Raw genomic sequence first — 20,631 nt, 5'->3', positions numbered from 1 at the left:
TTGGAAAAAATTCTGGTTCCATTTACTTGCATTAAAAGAAAAGTATGTTTTTTCCTATTCCTGTAAAATGATCATTTTGGAGATACAAGGTTTTGTTCCGACAACAGCGATATGCATTTTGGGGAGTTGCAAACCTTTCTAGTAGAAATGTGTAATTGCAAACAATGTGTGGAGGAACAATTTGTAACATTAGTTGTATTTTGGACCCTTTCCTTGAGTGGATCAATTTGATGATTGAGAGCACGTTGAAAGAGTATTCAAAAAGAATTCAGTCAAAGCTTGATGAAGGTCATGTCTTCCACAGATGATATACTGTTATCATCATGTCTTCTTAGTATAATGTTGCTTTTACATTTGAAAGAAACAACAAACCAAACCTTCTTTTTGAGTCTGCGCATGTGACTGTAACACATAAAGATGCGAGATGTGAATTCTTGTGTGATGGTGGATGGTTACTCGCTGTTCTTATTCATTATCTTATTTCATTAGGCTCCATGTAACTACTGTTGTTTTTATGCAAATCTCTTCATTCTCACATTATCTCATTTTGCGCTATAAACAATTTGGAGAAATTTAAGTTAGATTTGTTACAGGACCAGGTTACATTTGTTCTTTTTTCCCGCTAATATCCAATCCTGTCTTTGCTACTGGTATCAACCCAACACCAGTTCTGGATACTGGATTTTAATTCCTTTCTTGCACTGCAAATTGAACCATTTTTATCTTACAGCGAGGCAAAACACTCTGTAACTTTGTTATTGCCATTCTGTATGTTCTCCAAATGTTGGTACCAATTTCTATTCAGTAATAGTAATCACATTTGCAGAGGATCACTATAGCAGTCTTTTAGAAATCCTGGTCTTTGTTCTAGCAATCTAGACAATATTTGTTGTAACCCAGGCCTATTTTCTGTACAGTCACAACATGGTGTAACATTCAAAGCCCCTGAGGAACATGGAAAAGGCCAGTCTGCCCCTGATAATGCAGGAGTCATAAGCAGTGTAATGTCCACACTCCTCTCATCTCTCTTTCTCCCTCCCAACTCCATAACCTTGCTCACTCCTGCTGCTCAATTCTCTGCCTGTCTCTCTTTCTCTTGCTCTTTTTCTTTCGCTCTGACTGACCTGAGTAGCTTCCCTTTATTGGTGCTGTGGGCCCAAAGTTTGGGCTGTAATTGTGGAACTAAAGCAATTCCCTTTCTCTGGCTACTGGCTTACCTCTCACCACTGTCACACTCTCACCAGCCCAAACTCTCACAGAAGACCAATAACACCTTTAGAGATGATGGATAGTCCTGGAGGAAATTGGGACAGTTGGGGAAATGTACATTATAGGCTGAGAAAAAAGGACCTGTTCTCTCCATGTCTGTTCTTTTTTTCTTTGTCTGTGCATGTGAAAAAGCATGAGGCAGCACTCAAATCTGCACTCGCTGCACCTTGTAGGACATGTTTAAATACTGCATCAAAAAAGGAATCTGAATTATGGCTTCTCTTGTAAAATGGTGTACATAACAATTTGAGCCATCATTACTATTGTCTTTGTTAGCAAACATACAGCTATTTTTGAGGCAGGTGTGGTGTTGTTTTGGCTACGCCTAATTGGGGTTAAGTTTAGGGTGATTGTTTCTCCTTAGCCCAAAATTTAGTTGAAAGATGTAACACTATGACATTTAACACTATGACAGCATGACGTTTAAGTCTCAAATGCAAAATGAACATTATACAGATGAGGATGGCAATAGTAAATAACTCACTTACATCCTCAGAAGAGTTCTCTTTGAATTCTTTCAAAACGCTCACAACCAGATACATTTGCTCAGGGAAGGGGTCTAAAGCACAACCCACACTATAAAATATTCTTCTAAGGTTTCTGACATTATATACTCTTCTTTTGTCCATTTATACAGAAAGTAGTATGCCATACAGTGTCACAGTTTGACGCAAGTGGGTGCCGATTTAGGCATTCGGTTTGCAGAATGTTAAAGTGTGTGGTATAAGCTTCCACTATATATTAGTTACATTAGTCTTGTAACTCACATGCAAAACTAAAGAAGCAAATTTCCGATACCAAACGTCTTGGGTGATCATCTACACTTAAGGCCATTAGTAAATTAGATTTTTCACCAGCCTCTTGCTTTAACCTGAACACCCATGGGCAAAAAACACTATATTGGTGTGATTACTTCAAAAAGAATGATTGCAATGATGTATGCATGATAAATATGTATGTCACAGATGTGTCCAAATTCTTGTAAACATTTTGCAATGCTTAGCTCATCGAGACTCATCCGTAAAGTCCATGGAAAGTTAGTGGATTGGTGTTTTATCAGCACACTGCAGATCTCCAAGCTGTCATGTCAATTTCAAAAAGTATTAGTAAACCATCAGCTTTACAGACAGTGCATCTCAGGGCATATATTACAACAGAGCTCAGCTCTTGTCTGACAGCATGGAGTTGCAAAATAAAGCATAGCAACCTTGAGGAATCGGGTGGCTGAGTTATGCCCCTCCCTGCATCTCCCTCTCCACCTTGTAGAGATAAGCAGAGAAACAATCGAGAAGGCCCATCTCGACAAAACAAGGGGCTCCTGGCCCCATCCGTCTCCCCGGGCAACATAACAGAAGATATTGGAATAATAACTCAGGGATTACCAATATGTCAGTATAGAGTTTCCTCATCTCTTCACACCTCTTCGTCAGCTGGTACAGATCAGCTTCGTACTTCTCAATGGCCAACTAGAGCCAGAGATAAAAGCAGAGCAGGAGTTAGAGGTAAGCTTTCTCATTCTGCTGTTCTCATTCCCTGAGAAGCAGTGCTGGCATGCTGAGTGCTATTGACCTCTAAGGCTGTTATTACTGCCACTTGTTTCCTACTGTCTGGTATCAAAGGAAGCTTTTACAGCGAGTGAATAAATTCTAGCGACACTATCTAGAGGAACTTACACTTTGTCTGGAGAACATGTTGAGAGAACAGCTCTGTAGGGAGTATTACCAGGCAGATTTAAGCAAGATGGCCATTTACAAGTTTTACCATTCCAACCTGTCGCCTGAGCCACTTGCGCTTTTAAAAATAAAAGTATATTAGAGTATTGCCATAGAAGAACCACTTTTGGTAACCGCAAATGATCTTTCAACGAATGGTTCTTTAAACATTTATGTACATGAGAAGAAGAATCTTTTTAAAGTTTAAAGAGCCTCCACATAATTAACGCTTTTCTACAATTGTATGTCTAAACCAAGAACCATTTGTGAACCTATATTTTTGAGTGTAGCTCAGCTGCAGGGTGATTATGCACTGTGCTCATCATTTAGGCAATACTGTTAGGAGGAAAGTGATTGATTCAGCTATCTGGTTAATCTGTTCACTCTGATGGTGATGCTACTGTTTGAGCTGCCACTTTTGTTTTATTGCACAGTATTATAAACTTTTTTACATTTACATACATTTTCTTTCTCCTAGGTTCCACAAAGAATCGCTGATTACATCAATACATTTCTTCAGACTACATTTATCATAACTTACCCAAAGGGACTCTAATGATTACATCAATACATTCCTTAAGTTTTTTTTTTTTACAAAATATTAATTCCTGCAAAAAATGTAGACTTGCCTTCAAATCCTTAGTGAATTTGGAGTGCTGGCTGCCGAGGTTTTTCCCCTTGTATGTTTTCCTGTACTGAATGACCTTCTGTAGCTCATTCTTCACAACTAGAAGGTGACACAAGGTAGTGATCATCTATCTTCTGTGCTCACTGAGGCAGATCCTTCTTTTAAATGGCCTCTTTCTGGAGGCCCCACACAGCCACAATGGAGATCTTACACTGGTGTCAACTATTTGAGCTCATAAACCAAGCCATCTGAGCCCATCACCACAGTGAAAGTTACTATTGCTCATGGTTAAAGCTGACAGCAGCACATCAATCATCGGCCAGCGCAATACTTCTGTGCCTTCATCCACTTATTCAGTGACATTCAAGCAAACAGCAACAAGTTTGTAGCCAGTATGGGGCAACTTTTATGTGTGATATGCATATCCGCACTTTGGGAAATGTTTGCTGCCACTTTACGCAAAGTGCTTCAAAGTGCACCTTTTTTGAAGGGGTTAAGTAACATCTAAAAGGTTGATATCCCATAACCAGAAACACGAAACACTTTATCGAGCACTTTTTTCCCAATGCTTATATCCATGTTCTGAGCTTTTGCATCCTTAGTAAATACTTATAAATAAAATAGTTGCAATACTTACCATCAACCTCAGCTGTTAGGCCTTTAACTGAAGCTAATGGAGAAACCACAGAAACAAACGATCAAAAGGCATTCAAAGCAGCTCCAAAAGCCACTTTCCAATCTTCACTTTTTGATGCAGTTTTTGATTAGCCTACCCCAAGGGACCATCTCAAATTCTGCCAGCTCCCGGAAAAATGTGGCCAAACGGGGCTCATGCAACATGATCTGCTCCACAAGGGCATGCATCAAGGTGAACCTCTTCTCATTCCCACGCAGTTGCGAGATCTATCCGGGGGAGAAGAGAAGGAGAAAACGCCATGAAGTGATGAGGAAGACTTTCGTGCACCTGCACTTCTAGCTGAAGGAAAAAAAAACAAAAAAAACATACACACACACACACACATACATACACACACAAACCACAAGAACAAGTAACATAAACACACGCTCCTTACTTAACACTGCTACTAGAACAGGGGGCACACCAGGGGTGTAGCCACAGGTAGATGTGGGTATTCCTGGGCCTACTCACATCTATCACAGGCCCACCAACACACACACACTCACACCTAGGGGCAATTTAGCATGTCCAGTTGGCCTGACTTTGGATTGTCTTTGGACTTTGGCAAACTCCGCACAGAAAGGACCCTGGTCATCCGGCTGGGAATCGAACCCAGGCCCTTCTTGTGGTGAGCTAACTGCACTGCCATACCACCCTTATAATATGAGCAGATCAGAGGGAAAATATCTTGAAACACAACATGTAGAAGTGCCAACAGGTGTTTTGAAGGTCTTAAAAATGGAGCCCATATGTGCTTTTTCTCGGTAACAATGTAAACGTATTGGCACAGTCGTCATAGGCACTTTTTACTGGGGCCTATAGGAGGCACTAAAAAACAAGGATATTCTAGTTCATCATTCCCACTGCCCCCACCCCAAGTGATGACATGGAATAAATGAAATACAAGATTTCATTAGCACATGCAAGGACCAAACAAACCGAAAACCAATGAAAATGTTTTGCTTAGATTATTGAAAGTTATCCATGAGCTATAGAGAAATTATTTTGCATTTGCCTTTTGCACTGAAGTCTCAAGAATCTATAATATTTTACCAAATATGTCTATGACACGCGGTCCAGTGGGGCACAGTGGGGTCACTGATTTCTCTGCAGTTCTAAGGGTTAAGGTGCTTTTTTTTCTTTGTCACTGTATCATAGCCAATCAAATCACTGCGCTTTCTGCCCAGATCTGCCTAATTTTTTCAGCCCTCCAGTCACTGCTTAGCAGCCACTACAATCCACAATTGCCTCAAGCTTTCGGTTCGTTATCAGTGTGCCAATGTTTCAATTTGACACATCAGCTGCTCTCAAAAGACGGGAAAAAGAGATTCTGTACCTGACAGAGTAGACTATGTTGCTCTCTATTCTTACAAAGCTAAAAAAAGGTCCATGAAAAATTTTCATGCCCACTGTGGCAGTATGCTTTAGCTTAGGATGATTAGGTTTCAAGTTTCTCATGTTGCTTTTGTTTATCTCAGTGGAGTAATATGAACTTTTACGTTATGCTGGTTTCATTGAGCAGAAGCTTTTGTGGTGAGCTGATGCATGCTTTATAGTGTGCATAGTGCATATACAGTCTTACTGTTGTGTTGCTTTTACATGGGGCTGAAGTGTTTGAATGAAAACTGCACTGCTGTCATCAATAGACAGTAGCCTGATGTTATGACACTGCAGGGCAGTGCATCTTACTGGCCTTTCACAGGCCTACACAAAAATTTATTTATTTCTGCCTATTCAACTAGGGCACACCATTTAGGTGAAAACGTAAACAAACACTCTGTTTACGTGCATGTGTTTTTTTAAGTAAGCGGAAAAAAACAAGTTAGTTTTTCCAAGAAAGACAGAACAAGCACATGAATACCCAAGGCCAAAGCCAGAAAGAGATGTGAACATTTAACACCCACGTGCTATTTACCCACAGTACAACTAAAAATGGAACCTTTTTATGCCCTCATAGTTGTACTGAAGCATGCCTCTTTTGTGTAGGCAGGGAAGCACTGTCCACAAGGATCTCCTTGACTTCGTACAGTTACTGCTTAGTTCTGTAGATCTGCAAGGCAACAACACAGCAAAGGCCACAGTAAAGTGGGCCTTGGACTTGGGTGGGTGTGCTTTAAAAGTGACAGCTCAAGGTTGACAGTGAAGTGTGTTTTGGTCGGTCCTACTTGCTTTGAGTCACCACACTTGAATGTGTGCAGTAGTTACCAGCTAAATTTGCTTTTGATTTTCACATGCAGATACTCATCATGACATAAGCAATTTGAATGACTTCATGTAAAGGATTACTGAAGACACAAATCACTTAATTCACTGTAGACCTCTCATGTGTCATTAGACACTTTAAGGACATTAGCATATTCTTTCATTTAATCCTTAAAAGCCTAGAGGAGTGGCTTTCAACGTGTGGACTGTGGCTCCCTGGTGGGCTGCAGTCGTACTGCTAGAAGGCCGAGTTTGTTTGTTTGAATTTTTTTGTAGACATTGATCCAAATGTTATTTTAAATATCACAGAAATTTTTTAAAATAGAACATCATATTTAGGTTGACCTCATTTATTAGCCTTACTTTCAGTACAAGTCAAAGTGAAACATTTCTCTTTTCATTTAGATGGGTCTTTCAAAAAGAAAGATACAGAGGCGGAGTCATCATATGTTAGCCTGAGGAAACCACGAAAACCAAGTATTAACCGAAATGAAGAAAATACAGCAGTGGGTACAAAGCCTTACTGTGCTTCAATCGTTAGGTGAGATCTTCATTACTCCTCACAAAACAGGCAACAATGACATTGTGAGCCACTTACCATTTTGAATAACTAAAAGGAGCATGGAGAGTTTCACCATCTCATTCATCAGCTGGAACTCAATGAGAGCTTTCATTTACAGCTCAGATGTTGGTAACTCAGTTTGAGCCTCGTTTGAGCTGCTTTTGGAGATGCTACCACCATTCATGAAAAAGCAAAAGGCAAATGAATCCTCTTATTGGTGAAAGTTCACAAATAACAGAGTGTCAACAAAATAATGTATTTGTATTATTTAATAAATAATATTATCAATTATGCATGTTTTAATAGATTTACTGCTGTCCAAAAATACTGTATTTAATAATAAATTGTCTTTTTAAGCTTTAAAAACAAACAAATGATGCTCTTAACTAGAAACTAAACAAATATGCATTTAACCTATTGTACTGAGCCAGACCTCTTTTCTCCATTTGTCACGATTGGCCCCTCCCAGTCCTGTCCATGTGTTCGTCTTTTGGTTTAGCCCATGTGCGTTTGTTTTGGTTTAGCCCCCTCCTTTCATGATTCCGCCCCTGATTGTCTCCACCTGTTTTCCACCTGTCCCTCGTTTTCCCTGTGTATTTAAGCCCTGTGTTTGTCGGTCTTTGTTGGTTGTGTTGTTTGTACTAGTCTTTGTACTGTTCTGCTTGTTGGATTCTGGTGTCTGTCATGTCCCCCGATCAATCCGTGTTGGATCTTTGAACCTGGACTGTCTCGACTATGACCCTGGATTTCCCCTTAATAAATCTCTCTTATCTCAGCACGTGTGTCCACCTCCTCGCTCCGCGTCTGCACCTTTCAACTTCTTATATCAGCAGGTCAGCCTGCACTAGGTAGCTGTCAAACAACCTCAGATAACTCACTGAATTAGAAAATCTATCAAATCTTTTTGGCCACAGACACTATTGTGGACAGTTGTGTGGGCTGTGAGTTTTATCGTAACTGTTAAACTGGTCAATTAGTACAGATAATGAAGAATAATGAAAAACTAGTGTAAACCAGGCTATTAGCCCATTTAACTGAAGGGTCAAGGACGTGGAAACCATTTTATTTTCTTGGTTTTTATAACCTCTTGGACCCCCTGAATGTCTCAAAATCATAAATCTTGGGGGTCCCTGAAAATAAACATATGCTGTTTGTTAGGGTAAAAGAGACACTCAAATACAAATTCAGGGAAAGGCCACTGCTTCACTCACAATTAACAAGCTTCTCTCTTCAGTATTCTTAATTAACTAGAGCTGGTCTGCCTCAAAGTGTTGCTGTAGTAAACTGGTTAATGGCTATGGTTAGTTCTTTATAGCGTGATATCTTTGAAAAACTTTACCTATGGCATATTTTTAAATATGAAAACTTTCCCAAAAGACTGGTGGTAAGTGTGAATTTAGGCATTGAGTGTCACAAAAATAAGTAACTGCTGTAATTGTTGACTTCAGTGTCCCGTTCAGACTGAGCCACTGCAAACTGATGGGTAGCCCACTCTTGAATAAAGATCTCGTTTTCCAAATTGCGGCAGTGTCTGACGGTTAAATGTACAAGTGCACGGGAGGCATATGAGACAAATGACTAGTGAAATTTGACAAGATAATGTTGGCTTCTCATTAGAAATTGTATCTTAAAAGTTCAAGCAGTTACATTGAAGTGTATGCATAGGTGCCTTAATGTAACTGTTGCTCCATTTAAGGTGGAAAATTCAAACAAAGCTGTAAATTTAGCATATTGTCGCAGGAAAACAAGTATCTCCAAAATAGTAACTTTACAGGAGAAGGCAAAAACACTCTTACCTTTCAATGTAATTTAATGTAAAGAGATTTTATTCCAAATTTTCAGGCAACATAAAGGACAGCTGGTTTGTTGAAATGATGTAGAAAAATAAAAACCGACAAAAATGGAGATACATGGTTTTCATTGGACAGCGACGATATTTAGCCTAAAGCATCAGCAATGTTCATAATACTATGATGTAAATTTATAGCAACATCATATATTATGTTGATTTTTTTTTCTCAAAGTTTTGAAAATTAATCAATAATCAAACTGATTAGTAATAACCTAATTAGTCACAATTTGAACCAATTTTTTTCCATCTACAAGCTGTTACTCACAATAGTCCATTTGCATGGAAGCTCATTATACACATCCCACTAAAAGTGCCCCTCCAAAATGTCCCTGGACTGTCAATAACTTGCACCTTTTCAGTAAATCTGCCCCATTTTGAGAAAAAATAGTTTAGTGCTTTTGTATATTGTATTTGCTCAACAAAAGATATTTCTGTAGATGTTCTGCTGCCTCTTCACAAGTGGCTCTTAATTGAAGCACAGTGGAGACTCAGCTAATCCTGGACTGTTTCTAGGTTATGTTGTTTACCAATTTAAAGCCCAAAGCCACTCCCAGTGGAGCAGCTCAGTCCGCTTTCACAGAAGCTGGCAGTTTGCTCTGTTTCACTCACTTCCCAGGAGCAGAAGCAAATGTTTGAGGTGTAGTGACAGTTAGGGGTTACACAGAATAGTCCAGTGTTTCTTAAACTGGGGGTCATGACAGATCGTTTTAGGGGTTATACAATGGTTGTCAAAAATAAAAAAGTATGCAAGCATTTATTTTTTGAAAAGATATGATTACATGAAACACGCTATCACATCAGGAGATGGAGAGTTTGATCACCGGCGATGCCCAAGCCATCTATGGCCAGGGGTCCAAATGAGTGCAATTGGCCTTGCTGGGCCTTGGTTGGCCCTCTCTCTACCCCATCACGTAGCGCAATGCTAGCCCTTGTTAGCTAATGTAACAGAACTGGCAGTTAGCGTTTACCTCCAAGCTTGGGAAAAACATCAAGTAAATTACTCAGGCTCTGTCTAGTGTAGTGTAAATAAAATTCAGATTAAACACAATAAAAATGTCAAATTAGCACACAAACCTCTCAAGTAAACTTTATCAAATTCATATCTGGTCTGTAATAGAACAACAGCTACAACATGAAGCATTGAGGCAAGGTTTTTGCTGACCACCTGCTGCTACTGCTGCTTAAAGTCTCTAATTTTAGCAAATCCCAACCTATAATTTATATGACACGCAGTCAACTACTTTTTGGAACATGCTCTCTGGTTAGTAATAGTAAAAATGAATAGTCTTGCAAACCCCTAACACCAGGCAGGCTAATGACAGAGCAGGCTGAGTGGGCTCCATTGCCTCATTAGCCGAGAGGAAGTCTTCTCACATCTGGGGCAAGTGCCTTTAAATCTTGCAGCCAAGGGAGTTGGATTTCCACGGCGCCGGCCGATAAAAATCAATACAAATTACCGCTACGGCCCTAACGACTCAGCCAGGCCTGAAATAATTCCAAAACAAATGCACGCAGCAGAGCTAGCGTGAAGCTAATGAAGGTGGAGAGGGGGTAGGGGGTGCTCGTGGCTAACAAGCTTCCTCATCCTTTTACTCCTAAGAGAAGAAAAGAAACAAAAGAGTTTATGAAGGTGACACATCTGATCTAGGAGAGCTGAACGGATTGTGAGCCCATAACTTCTAAGCTCTGCAGCTCTTTACAGGGAGGGGTGGGGAGGGATGCAAGCAAAGGTGTGTGTTTTTTTGGACAGAACTAGGGATGTGGGAGTCCATTTCTCAAGAGAGCAAGGAAGATGGACAAAGAGGAGAAAGAACCTGAGAGAAAAAGAAAGAGAGAGAGAGAGAACTGATGGTGTATGAATATTACTAGGTTATTAAACCTATTTCTATATTTTTCTTAAAGTATGCTTTAAGTACATTTCATTAATTCAATTTAATTAATTAATGCAAATAAAATTAGAAAGCAATAATCTGTAAATCCATGTTGGCCTGTTTGTACAAAGACAAGAAATTGAAATTTATACACATTTAAAGTGTTCACTTTGAAATTGATGCCTGAAACTCATTCCAAAAGATGTGCACTGTAAATTGTTCAAATAAAATCAGAAACAGATCATACAATCAAAACAAATAAATAGCATCTGCGAAAGGCCTGGTCCTTTGTGAGATGGGTCAGGGCAAAAAAATGCATGAGCAAGTGATTTCACCCAGTACAGTGCATAATATCATCCAAAGATTTAGGGACTCTCTTATGGTACTGTGTTACAAACCAGAATACCAGATTTTTACAAAATCACCATCACCATCTGGAATTCTTTGACAAATGGTTGTCAAGAAACAGTTCATCCCTGCAACCACACTCACAATGGAAGCCACGTGTTACCAACGTCCAGAAACACTGCCAACTTCTCTGGGTTTGAGCTCCTCTGAAATGGACTGGTACACAACGGAAACTTGTAATCTGATGAGTCAACATTTCAGATTGTTTTTGGAAAAATAGAAGGATCATCCAGACTGTCACCAGTGTAAAACTTTGACAACCAGGGTCTGTAATGATATCAGGGTGTATTAGAAGGTAAATTGCATATGTGTGAAGGAAACATTATCGATAAAGAATATATACATATTATGGAGCAAAAATATGCTGCCTTCTAGACAACAATTTTTTTCAGGAATGTCTAGACTTATTTTAACATGACAACGCCAGGCTGAACTTAGATTCTGCATGTATGACAACAGTATGGCTATGCAGCCATATAATCAGAGAATACAGGTGCTAGACAGACCTTCCTGTCTCCCACTTAAATTGTGCAGTACATTATGAAGCACAAAATAAGACAACAAATGCCTCATACAGTTGCACAGCTGAAAAGTTTGCTTTTAAAAACTGAATCAGCTTTTCAGTTCCAAAATGTAAACATGCTGCTTTCGCAACTCTTTTAGGAAGCAAATTTGGAATGTGTATATCTTTTAAAATAAATCAATAAATATATATGTAACAATAAACAAAGTTCATAAGAAAAACCTTTTTTAGTTTACTACGAACAGAACTGACAAAGTTTTTGTTTTTTATTAACATTTTACATATGTCATGAAAATATGCAAGTATATTGCAAGTAAATTCTAACTGAATTATAACTAAATTATATCACATATTATGGTGAGAGAAAATTTCAATTCATAATTCACTTTCTCTAAGTAAAAATGCCCAGAAGTAGTTAGAATAATCTCTTAGAACAGTTTCATAATGATAAATATCAATATGCATGCATATGTTGCATGCAGTTAAAATGCTTTCACTTGCAAGATTACATTTTTTACAGTAAGCAAGCATCAGCGACTCAGACATTTAGAGAGACAGAGCACAAGAGAGCGTTTCTGACCCAGACAGAGACAGAAAATAAGAGGCTGTGAAGAGGGAGCAGGATGGAGATAGACGACATTTTCCCTGTATGCCAATGAGCAGTCTTATTAGCCTTTGGTCCTCTCGGCTCCCCCAAGAGGTCATTGGCAGGCGTCACAGGGTCTTACCTTAGTTAGAGATGAGAGGCGGAATCCCTTGGCCTTTTCTTTGCCCGCGTTCTGGTTGAGGTAATTGCCCATGGCCAGTAGGTACTCCAGCACGCAGACAAACGCTTCGCAGCCCCACAGCTGCTGGCACATGCGGATCTTCTGGTTAATCAGCTGCAAGACAAACAGAGAGGCCAGAGCGTGTCATATCCCTTGAATATAGGTGCCAACACGCCTTCACTGTGGTGATTTCTCACGAGCGCTGCTGTTAATGATGCCTCTCGCACCGGAGCACGCACACAGTTAATGAACAATTAGATGGCTTTCATAATGGAGGGGAAGCAGTGCGAATGTCGTAGCCAGACGTGAAGCGATGGAGGCCTTGAGCAGCGATCGCAGGGAATTAATTTAAATTAAAAGTTTGAAAATGTAAAAGGTGGGATGGCTGTTGCCAGCTGAGAAAAACTTCTGATATTTTTTCCCTCCTTTTTCCCCTCAGTGACAACAGAAGCAAATTCTTACTACAGAACCTGCAGATTGGGACCAGCCTTGAACCAAACCTGTAATATCCATTACCTCTAATTAATTACACTAAATTAGATACACCGCATTCATCCAGGCAGCCTGATTAACATTCATATTTATTCTACAAGTAACAAGCTGATTTCTCTCCCGAGGACAGCTTCCTGCAAACAGGTTGGGGTACTCTAAACCTGCGCTGGAGCTCAGAGCTGCAGCTGTTCATTGGTAATGCCGTTTGCGTCAGTGCTTAGCAGTGGATCTCATGCCCTCTATGCTGTGGAGAGAAAAGGGGAACACTCGCTTGTGATGGAGCCTTCGCACACACACTCACTCAGCCCAGCGTGAGCCACAATCTCCGAAAGACGTGGCATCTGGCCACTAGCTCAGCGTGTGTCCTTCGGCCTTGTGCTCAACAGCTGCCTCACCCAGGAGGCCTTCATTCCATCTGAAACTTTTTCAGAAGTTTACCTCACAAGCTGAGCCATGACAGCTATGGTGGTTTTACAATACATTACGGAATCTAATTCAACTAATAGGCCTTAGGCTCCCAGACAAACACACAAAACAAAATCTTTTTTTTTACTGTTAAAGAACTTAAAGTGTGGCAAGGTTTACACAAATTTACAGAATTAGGCTGGCTTTCCTTGGTAATGTAACTTGCTTGAAACCTTCTTCTTCTTCTTCTTCTTCTTCTTCTTCTTCTTCTTCTTCTTCTTCTTCTTCTGCTTCTTCTTCTTCTTCTTCCGGCTGCTCCCTTTAGGGGTCGCCACAGCGGATCATCTGCCTCCATCTTGCCCTTTCCACTGCCTCCTCTACTTTTACACTAACCATCTCCATGTCCATCTTCACTACATCCATAAACCTTCTCTGAGGTCTACCTCTTCTCCTTCTACCCGGCAGCTCCATCTCCAACATTCTTTGCCCAATATATCCACTATTCCTCCTCAACACGTGTCCAAACCATCTCAACCTGGCCTCTCTGGCTTTATCTCCAAACTGCTCCACCTTCACTGTCCCTCTGATCTGCTCATTTCTAATCTTGTCCATCCTTGTCACTCCCAACGAAAATCTCAGCATCTTCATCTCCGCCACCTCCAGCTCAGCCTCCTGTCTTTTAGACAGAGCCACAGTCTCCAAACCATACATCATAACAGGACGCACTACTGTCTTGTAAACCTTCCCTTTCACTCTTGCTGCTATCCTTCTGTCACACATCAGCCCTGACACCCGTCTCCACCCACTCCATCCTGCCTGCACCCTCTTCTTCACCTCTTTTCTACACTGTCCATTGCTCTGGAAGGTTGACCCAAGATATTTGAAGTCATCCACCTTTACGACCTCTACTCCTTGCATCTTCACCTTTCCACCTGCCTCCCTCTCATTCACACACATGTATTCTGTCTTGTCTCTACTGACCTTCATTCCTCTCCTCTCCAGTGCAAACCTCCACCTCTCCAGATTCTCTTCCACCTGCTCTCTACTCTCACCACAAATTACAATGTCATCTGCAAACATCATGGTCCATGGAGCCTCCTGCCTGACCTCATCTGTCAACCTTTCCATCACCATTGCAAACAAGAAGGGGCTCAAAGCTGATCCCTGATGTAACCCTACCTTCACCTTGAAACCACTTGTCACTCCAACTGCACACCTCACCACTGTCTCACTATCCTCATACATGTCCTGCACCACCCTAACATACTTTTCAGCTACACCTGACTTCCTCATACAGTACCACAGTTCCTCTCTTGGCACCCTATCATATGCCTTCTCTAGATCCACAAAGACACAATGTAGCTCCTTCTGACCTTCTCTGTACTTCTCTACCAACACTCTCAATGCAAAAATTGCATCTGTGGTTCTCTTTCTGGGCATGAAACCAAACTGCTGCTCACTGATCTGAACGTCTCGCCTTAGCCTTGCTTCAACAACTCTTTCCCATACCTTCATGGTGTGGCTCATCAACTTTATACCTCTGTAGTTACTGCAGCTCTGGACATCACCCTTGTTCTTAAAAATGGGGACCAGTACACTGCTTCTCCACTCATCATGCATCCTCTCACTCTCCAGGATTTTGTTAAACAACCTGGTTAAAAAGTCCACTGCCTTCTCTCCTAAACATCTCCATACCTCCACAGGTATGTCATCTGGACCAACTGCCTTTCCATTCTTCATCCTTTTTAAAGCTGCCCTCACTTCCACCTTACTAATTCTCTGGACTTCCTGATCCACTATCTCTCCCCCCATTGTCCTCCACTCTCTCTCGTTTTCCTCATTCATTAGTTCTTCAAAGTACTCCTTCCATCTACTCAACACTCTCTGTTCACTCACTAGTACATTTCCCTCTCTATCCTTTATCAGCCTAACCTGCTGTACATCCTTTCCAGCTCTATCTCTCTGTTTAGCCAAGCGATACAAGTCCTTTACTCCTTCTTTACTGTCCAGCCTTTCATACAGCTCATCATAGGCCTGAGCCTTTGCCTTTGCCACCATTCTTTTCGCTATGTGACTAGCCTCACGGTACTCCTGCCTACTTCCTTCATCTCTCTGGTTATCCCACTTTTTCTTAGCTGCCTTCTTCTTCTGAATACTCTCCTGGACTTCCTCATTCCACCACCAACTTTCCTTGTCTTCTTTCCTCTGACCAGACGAAACACCCAACACATTTTTGCCAGTTTCTCACCACCTTAGCTGTAGTTTCCCAGTCCTCAGGTAGCTCCTCACTGCCCCCAAGGGCCTGTTGCAATGTTTTCCCTGAACTGCCTTCAACCATCCTCCTCCTTCAGCTTCCACCATCTAATCTTTGGCTCTGTCTTCACTCTCTTCCTCTTCTTTTTTTCTAATCTCATTCTACAGACAACCACCCTATGCTGCCTTGCTACACTTTCCTCTGGTACCACTTTACAATCTCCAATCTCCTTTAGGTGGCATCTCCTGCTAAGGATATAATCCACCTGTGTGCACCTCCCTCCACTCTTGTATGTCACCCTGTGTTCTTCCCTCTTCGGAAAATACGTGTTCACCACAGCCATTTCCATTCTCTTTGCAAAATCTACAACCATCTGACCTTCTGCATTTCTGTCTTTCACACCATACATACCCAGCACCTCTTCATCCCCTCTGTTCCCTTCACCAACATGTCCATTGAAGTCTGCACCAATCACTAATCTCTCCTCCCTAGGGACACCATCTACCACTTCATCCATCAACTTGCTTGAAACCTATATTAAACTAAATTGCACTTTGTCATGCAGTCAACGGGGGAATCAGACCTCATATCCCAGAGTGCTCAGGGGGATCACGTGATCTTACTCCGTACCTGTCAGTGATCCCAGTCACATGAGTACTGATCACTTGCACCTGACAAACTTCAGTCCCAGCCTATAGAAGCTGGGACTTTAGTTAGAATCTTTCCGAGGTATTGTTTGATGCAGTGGTCTCTCTACTTTTTGCTTCCTGTGTTTTGACCTTTCACCAAGCTTGACCCAGTTGACTACTGTTTCGCTCTAGTGTACTTTTGCCTGTCTGGACTGTTTTGTGTTGTGAATTCGGACTGAACTTTAACTACGATTTGTGTTTTCTCCCTCCTTGGATTTTCCTGATTACCTGAGATGCATAATGTAAACTGTCCTGCAACTCACTAGAAATTCAGCCGCAACAGTTGCAAGCAACTTTGTCAAACAGCTTTCATAAAACAGCAAATCAAAACAATGGTAGTGCATCACGTGACCATGTTGACCAATAAACTGGGTGTTTTACTTGGTGGTTGAAAAAGAGACCCGCCCTCCTCCGCCCAAAACACACACCCAACCTACTCAAGTTTTTTCAAGTTTCCTGAGTGATAACAACGTGCAAATAAGTTTGTCGAATGCAACAGCTGGTTTAAGTAGAGAGTTAATGCTAGCAGCTGTTTAAATGGTTCCTTGTGACACCATATCTTCTTCTTTGTTAGCATGCTGTTATCGTGACTTACGTAGCCCTCTAATATTTCACAGGGCTCAGATTCAGTTGAAATCCAAAAGATAAATATTATTTCAGAAGGGAGACTAATGCACTCCTCAGTTAACATGGTGCTTCTAGGACAGATTGAGTGAGACTATAATCATAATGCTATATGGTTCACATACACACCACACATTAAATAATCAAATAGAGTATGATAGAATAATATTAGTAATAAAGAAAATTAGACAGATAAAAACAGGCAAAGACAGCTGAAAACAAAGATGTTAAAAATAATGCAAATATGTAAATACCATGCAGATGACTTAATAGTGAGAAATGATAGAATATAAAGGAATACGAGCTGCTAACTTGTCTAACTAGTGGAGTAAGCGAATGTGTTGTGTGCAACTTGTAACTGTCAAGTTGCATGTAACTTGTCTTAGAAACCATGTTAAGCGATGTCTTCTTTTACACCTTTTGTTCAAAAGGGTTTAAATTCAATTTAATCTAAGTTTACTGAGCTCCAAAGCCATTTCTAGCATTTTTAGCATTTGAGATTCTAATGAAAATCTAATCTGTGTGTACAGTTTTAATTAGTCTATTATAGTTTTCCTTTGTGCCTGAGTAATTTATATTATCATATTACAAGGTATTTTGTGAATATAATAAGTGCTTAATGTTACCAGTAATTACTGAATAAAAAGTCAGATTAATAACTGAATAATAAGACTATTATTCCTGAATAATACGACATTTAAAGCATTACTACATTTTGGAGTGTAATAATTCAGCATATTTTATTCTGTCTTTCAATAGAGCCACTCAATTCAATATGCACATGTTATCGAATAATGCATTTCACAGACTAGAGCAAACAAAGTACTCAGTTTATTACTGACTATTTTGCATGAAGTGTAATAAAAATTACACAAACAAGCCCACAATGAGTGCAGACCCACCCTCTTCTTAAAATATTGCTTCAAAATGACCTAAAAATCAAGAGCTGGGAAGAAAAGCCCACTCCATGCACATTAGCTTGTGGCTAGTTGACTATTATAAAATATTGTACTTGTCGCATTTATTATATCAAACCAAATTATTAAATAGTTCACTACTCTCATACTATTATTATAATTATTCATCATAATTTTACTATTATTATTAGTAGCAATTTTGAAGTTGCTCTTATTATTCTTATTATACCTATAAAACCTCTAATAATGCGTTTGAATGTACAGAAAAAGTTTATGCACTGCACAGTTCCTCATCACATGAAACTCCTTCATTTCTTATTCATTCTCCCTCCTTCTTTTGCATTTAATTTTATCCCACTCATCAGCTCTTAAGCACAGCAGCACACTGCACTTCCAAACTCCAGCACCACTGGGGCCGCTGCTTTCTCTCCCGCCACAGAGACACAGCAGGTCACACCTGGAGAGCTCTCTACATTCCCCCAGCTGAGCCGGCCCTATTTTCCAGCCTAGCGCCCTGCCCGTCAGATGGCGGGCAAATCCGCCTTAATGTTGTGGGCTTAAAAAGTCTAGCGTGTCAGACAATCCTGCGGATTTAGAGTCAGCGGTGGAAATAGAAGCCTCAGCTCCATCTTGTTTATGGCACAGCACTTTTTGCAGGGGGCCACATTGCACTCCGCCTACGACTATCAAACCTGCCCTCCACCCCACACGCACACACCTTGGAGAAGAGTTGAAGCTTTTAGACTGTGTGTTTCACATTGTTCCATTTGCTGTTATAGAAGGAAGTAGGAGCACACAGGTGTAAAGGTGATGTCAGTCACATGTCTGTCGACACGTACATCTGCATAAGTTGAGGCAATGTAACAAGAAATGGGAATGGTGATTCAAATATATTACTACCCAAAATCATTTTAGTATTTATTTGTATAGTTGGATATTCAGATAAGATGTGTAGTTGTGCACAGATTTTAAATACATTACCAACTAAGACAAACAATTGAAATTGTATCTCCTGTTGAAGTTGCACTTTTTTTGGAAGTTGGGAGAAATAACATGCTAAACTATGGTGCCCACGTGCTCATGCGAGTAACCCTGTAAAGCCTGAAATAATACTTTAACCCCTTATTACATGCTAAGGCTTATTATTCAGTAATTACATGGACTTCAATGCAAATTGGCTGCGCTATTCTTAGTTTTTAGAAGTGTGTGTAATAAACCTGCCAGTGGGCCCTGGGCAGTTAAGGGGTTAAAAGCCAGAAGGGTGAGGTCAGATTCTGAGTTTTTCGAAATGTGCACAGGCTCAAAAAGAAGGGCCACCGTTAGCTTGGCACTAAAATAAAATTTCATAACACTGGTTAAAAAAAGGCTACCAGGGTAAAATGGCTACTTAGCCGTATACGTTTATGTAGCCTTATATCATCAATTAATACAGGTGTTCAGTCATAATTGCCATTGTTATGACAAAAAGTCTATGAAAGGTCCCTAAAATATGGGTGAATATACTTTGAACATGTGTTCATCCTTGTGTGTTTACCATTAACCATATTAAATACTTCTTGTTGGGAACATGGTATTCAAAAATTATTTGTTTAAAAAGTTGGACGTTCAAACAGCAAATATAGTTCAAATGGCCATTTCTAGTGATGAAACATTGCTTTTTTCACTGGTGTAGAAAAATCAGGCTACTCTGTGTCCTCATGAGAGAGCAGTTTGCTTGCTTTGCTTTCTTTCATTTCCCTCCTCATTGCAGATTTGGAGCTCTCTGAAGGAAGACCACCAATTTCACATTCGCAATCAGCCAACACAGCGCTGATGAGAGCTGACTAGATCCAGTGGTACAGGACACAGCACAAAAACTATGATCGACGGCGGCCCTGTTTTCATTTTCTTATTCAGTGCAATCTGAAATATTTTCTCATAAGGACATTTGAATACTGTTTGTTTAAACAGCAAGAATTTAAAAAAATGTTTCACATGCCTATACCTAATTCTGAGTAGTCTGGAAGGGAGGGTTACCAACACTCCAGGAGACTGTGCCAGGTGCCTGAGCCCCAGACAGAGCCACGAGAGGCGGCATGAGGACAGTACCCAAGCCCCGGAAAACAACAAGAGGTGGCATGAGGACAGTGCCAGAGCCCCAAACGGCAATGAGAGAAACCAAGGGAGGTTGCTGCCCAAGCCCAATCCGCCACTGAGAGCCACAAGACGTGACATGAGGCCAGTGCCTGAGCCCCTGCCTCCTGTTTTGCTGTGGACTCACTGCACTACACCTGATGTTCTACCCTTGCGGCTGTGCTGTAGCAGGGGGCAGTGACACGTAAACAGAGCAACAAGCCCTCTCTTTCCCTCTCACCTCAGGGGTTCACACTGCACTTAACAAGAGCCAGCTGATGCTGTTTTGGCTTTGGTAATGCAGGTGCCTTTAAAAGGAGCAGACACTGAAGAGAAAGGGAGAGACAGACGATCAGCAGAGCAGCAGTGGATGGAGGAGAGTTGAAAAGCTTGTGGTGTGAAAAGACACTATAGAGTAAAAAGCCACTGAAAAGCGGTGGGGTTTGGTTTGGTTGTGCTTGTTTTGTGAAAGAAAATAAAGCACGTGTCTGCTGAAACAGTCCACTCTGCCTCATATGTCCTTCTTCCTCATGGGGTAGTACATGGGGTCTACTGAGATTTTTACTGGTTTTTATTTTAAACAGGCTATTTAATATTTAAAATGGTTTTCATTTATTTCAGATTTACAGCTATAAAAACATTGCAATAGACTGTCCCCCAAGGAA

At 40.7% G+C, this 20,631-nt stretch overlaps 1 protein-coding gene across 1 annotated transcript in view; it reads right to left on the bottom strand.

Annotated features, from left to right (window-relative positions):
* LOC108425482 (formin-like protein 13) overlaps positions 1-20,631 on the bottom strand; it is a 65,490-nt gene that overhangs the window by 4,102 nt on the left and 40,757 nt on the right. The window contains exons 12-16 of the mRNA XM_037541283.1: positions 12,435-12,587; positions 4,383-4,512; positions 4,247-4,279; positions 3,611-3,708; positions 2,652-2,735 (exon numbers count right to left, since the gene is read on the bottom strand). Coding sequence (XP_037397180.1) covers positions 2,652-2,735; positions 3,611-3,708; positions 4,247-4,279; positions 4,383-4,512; positions 12,435-12,587 — 498 coding nt within the window. The remainder of the gene's footprint in view (positions 1-2,651; positions 2,736-3,610; positions 3,709-4,246; positions 4,280-4,382; positions 4,513-12,434; positions 12,588-20,631) is intronic.

Source organism: Pygocentrus nattereri, chromosome 9 (assembly GCF_015220715.1).
Source record: "Pygocentrus nattereri isolate fPygNat1 chromosome 9, fPygNat1.pri, whole genome shotgun sequence".
Lineage (NCBI taxonomy): Eukaryota > Metazoa > Chordata > Actinopteri > Characiformes > Serrasalmidae > Pygocentrus > Pygocentrus nattereri.
The sequence above is the reverse complement of the archived record's forward strand: the minus strand, read 5'-3'. Positions and strand labels throughout refer to the sequence as shown.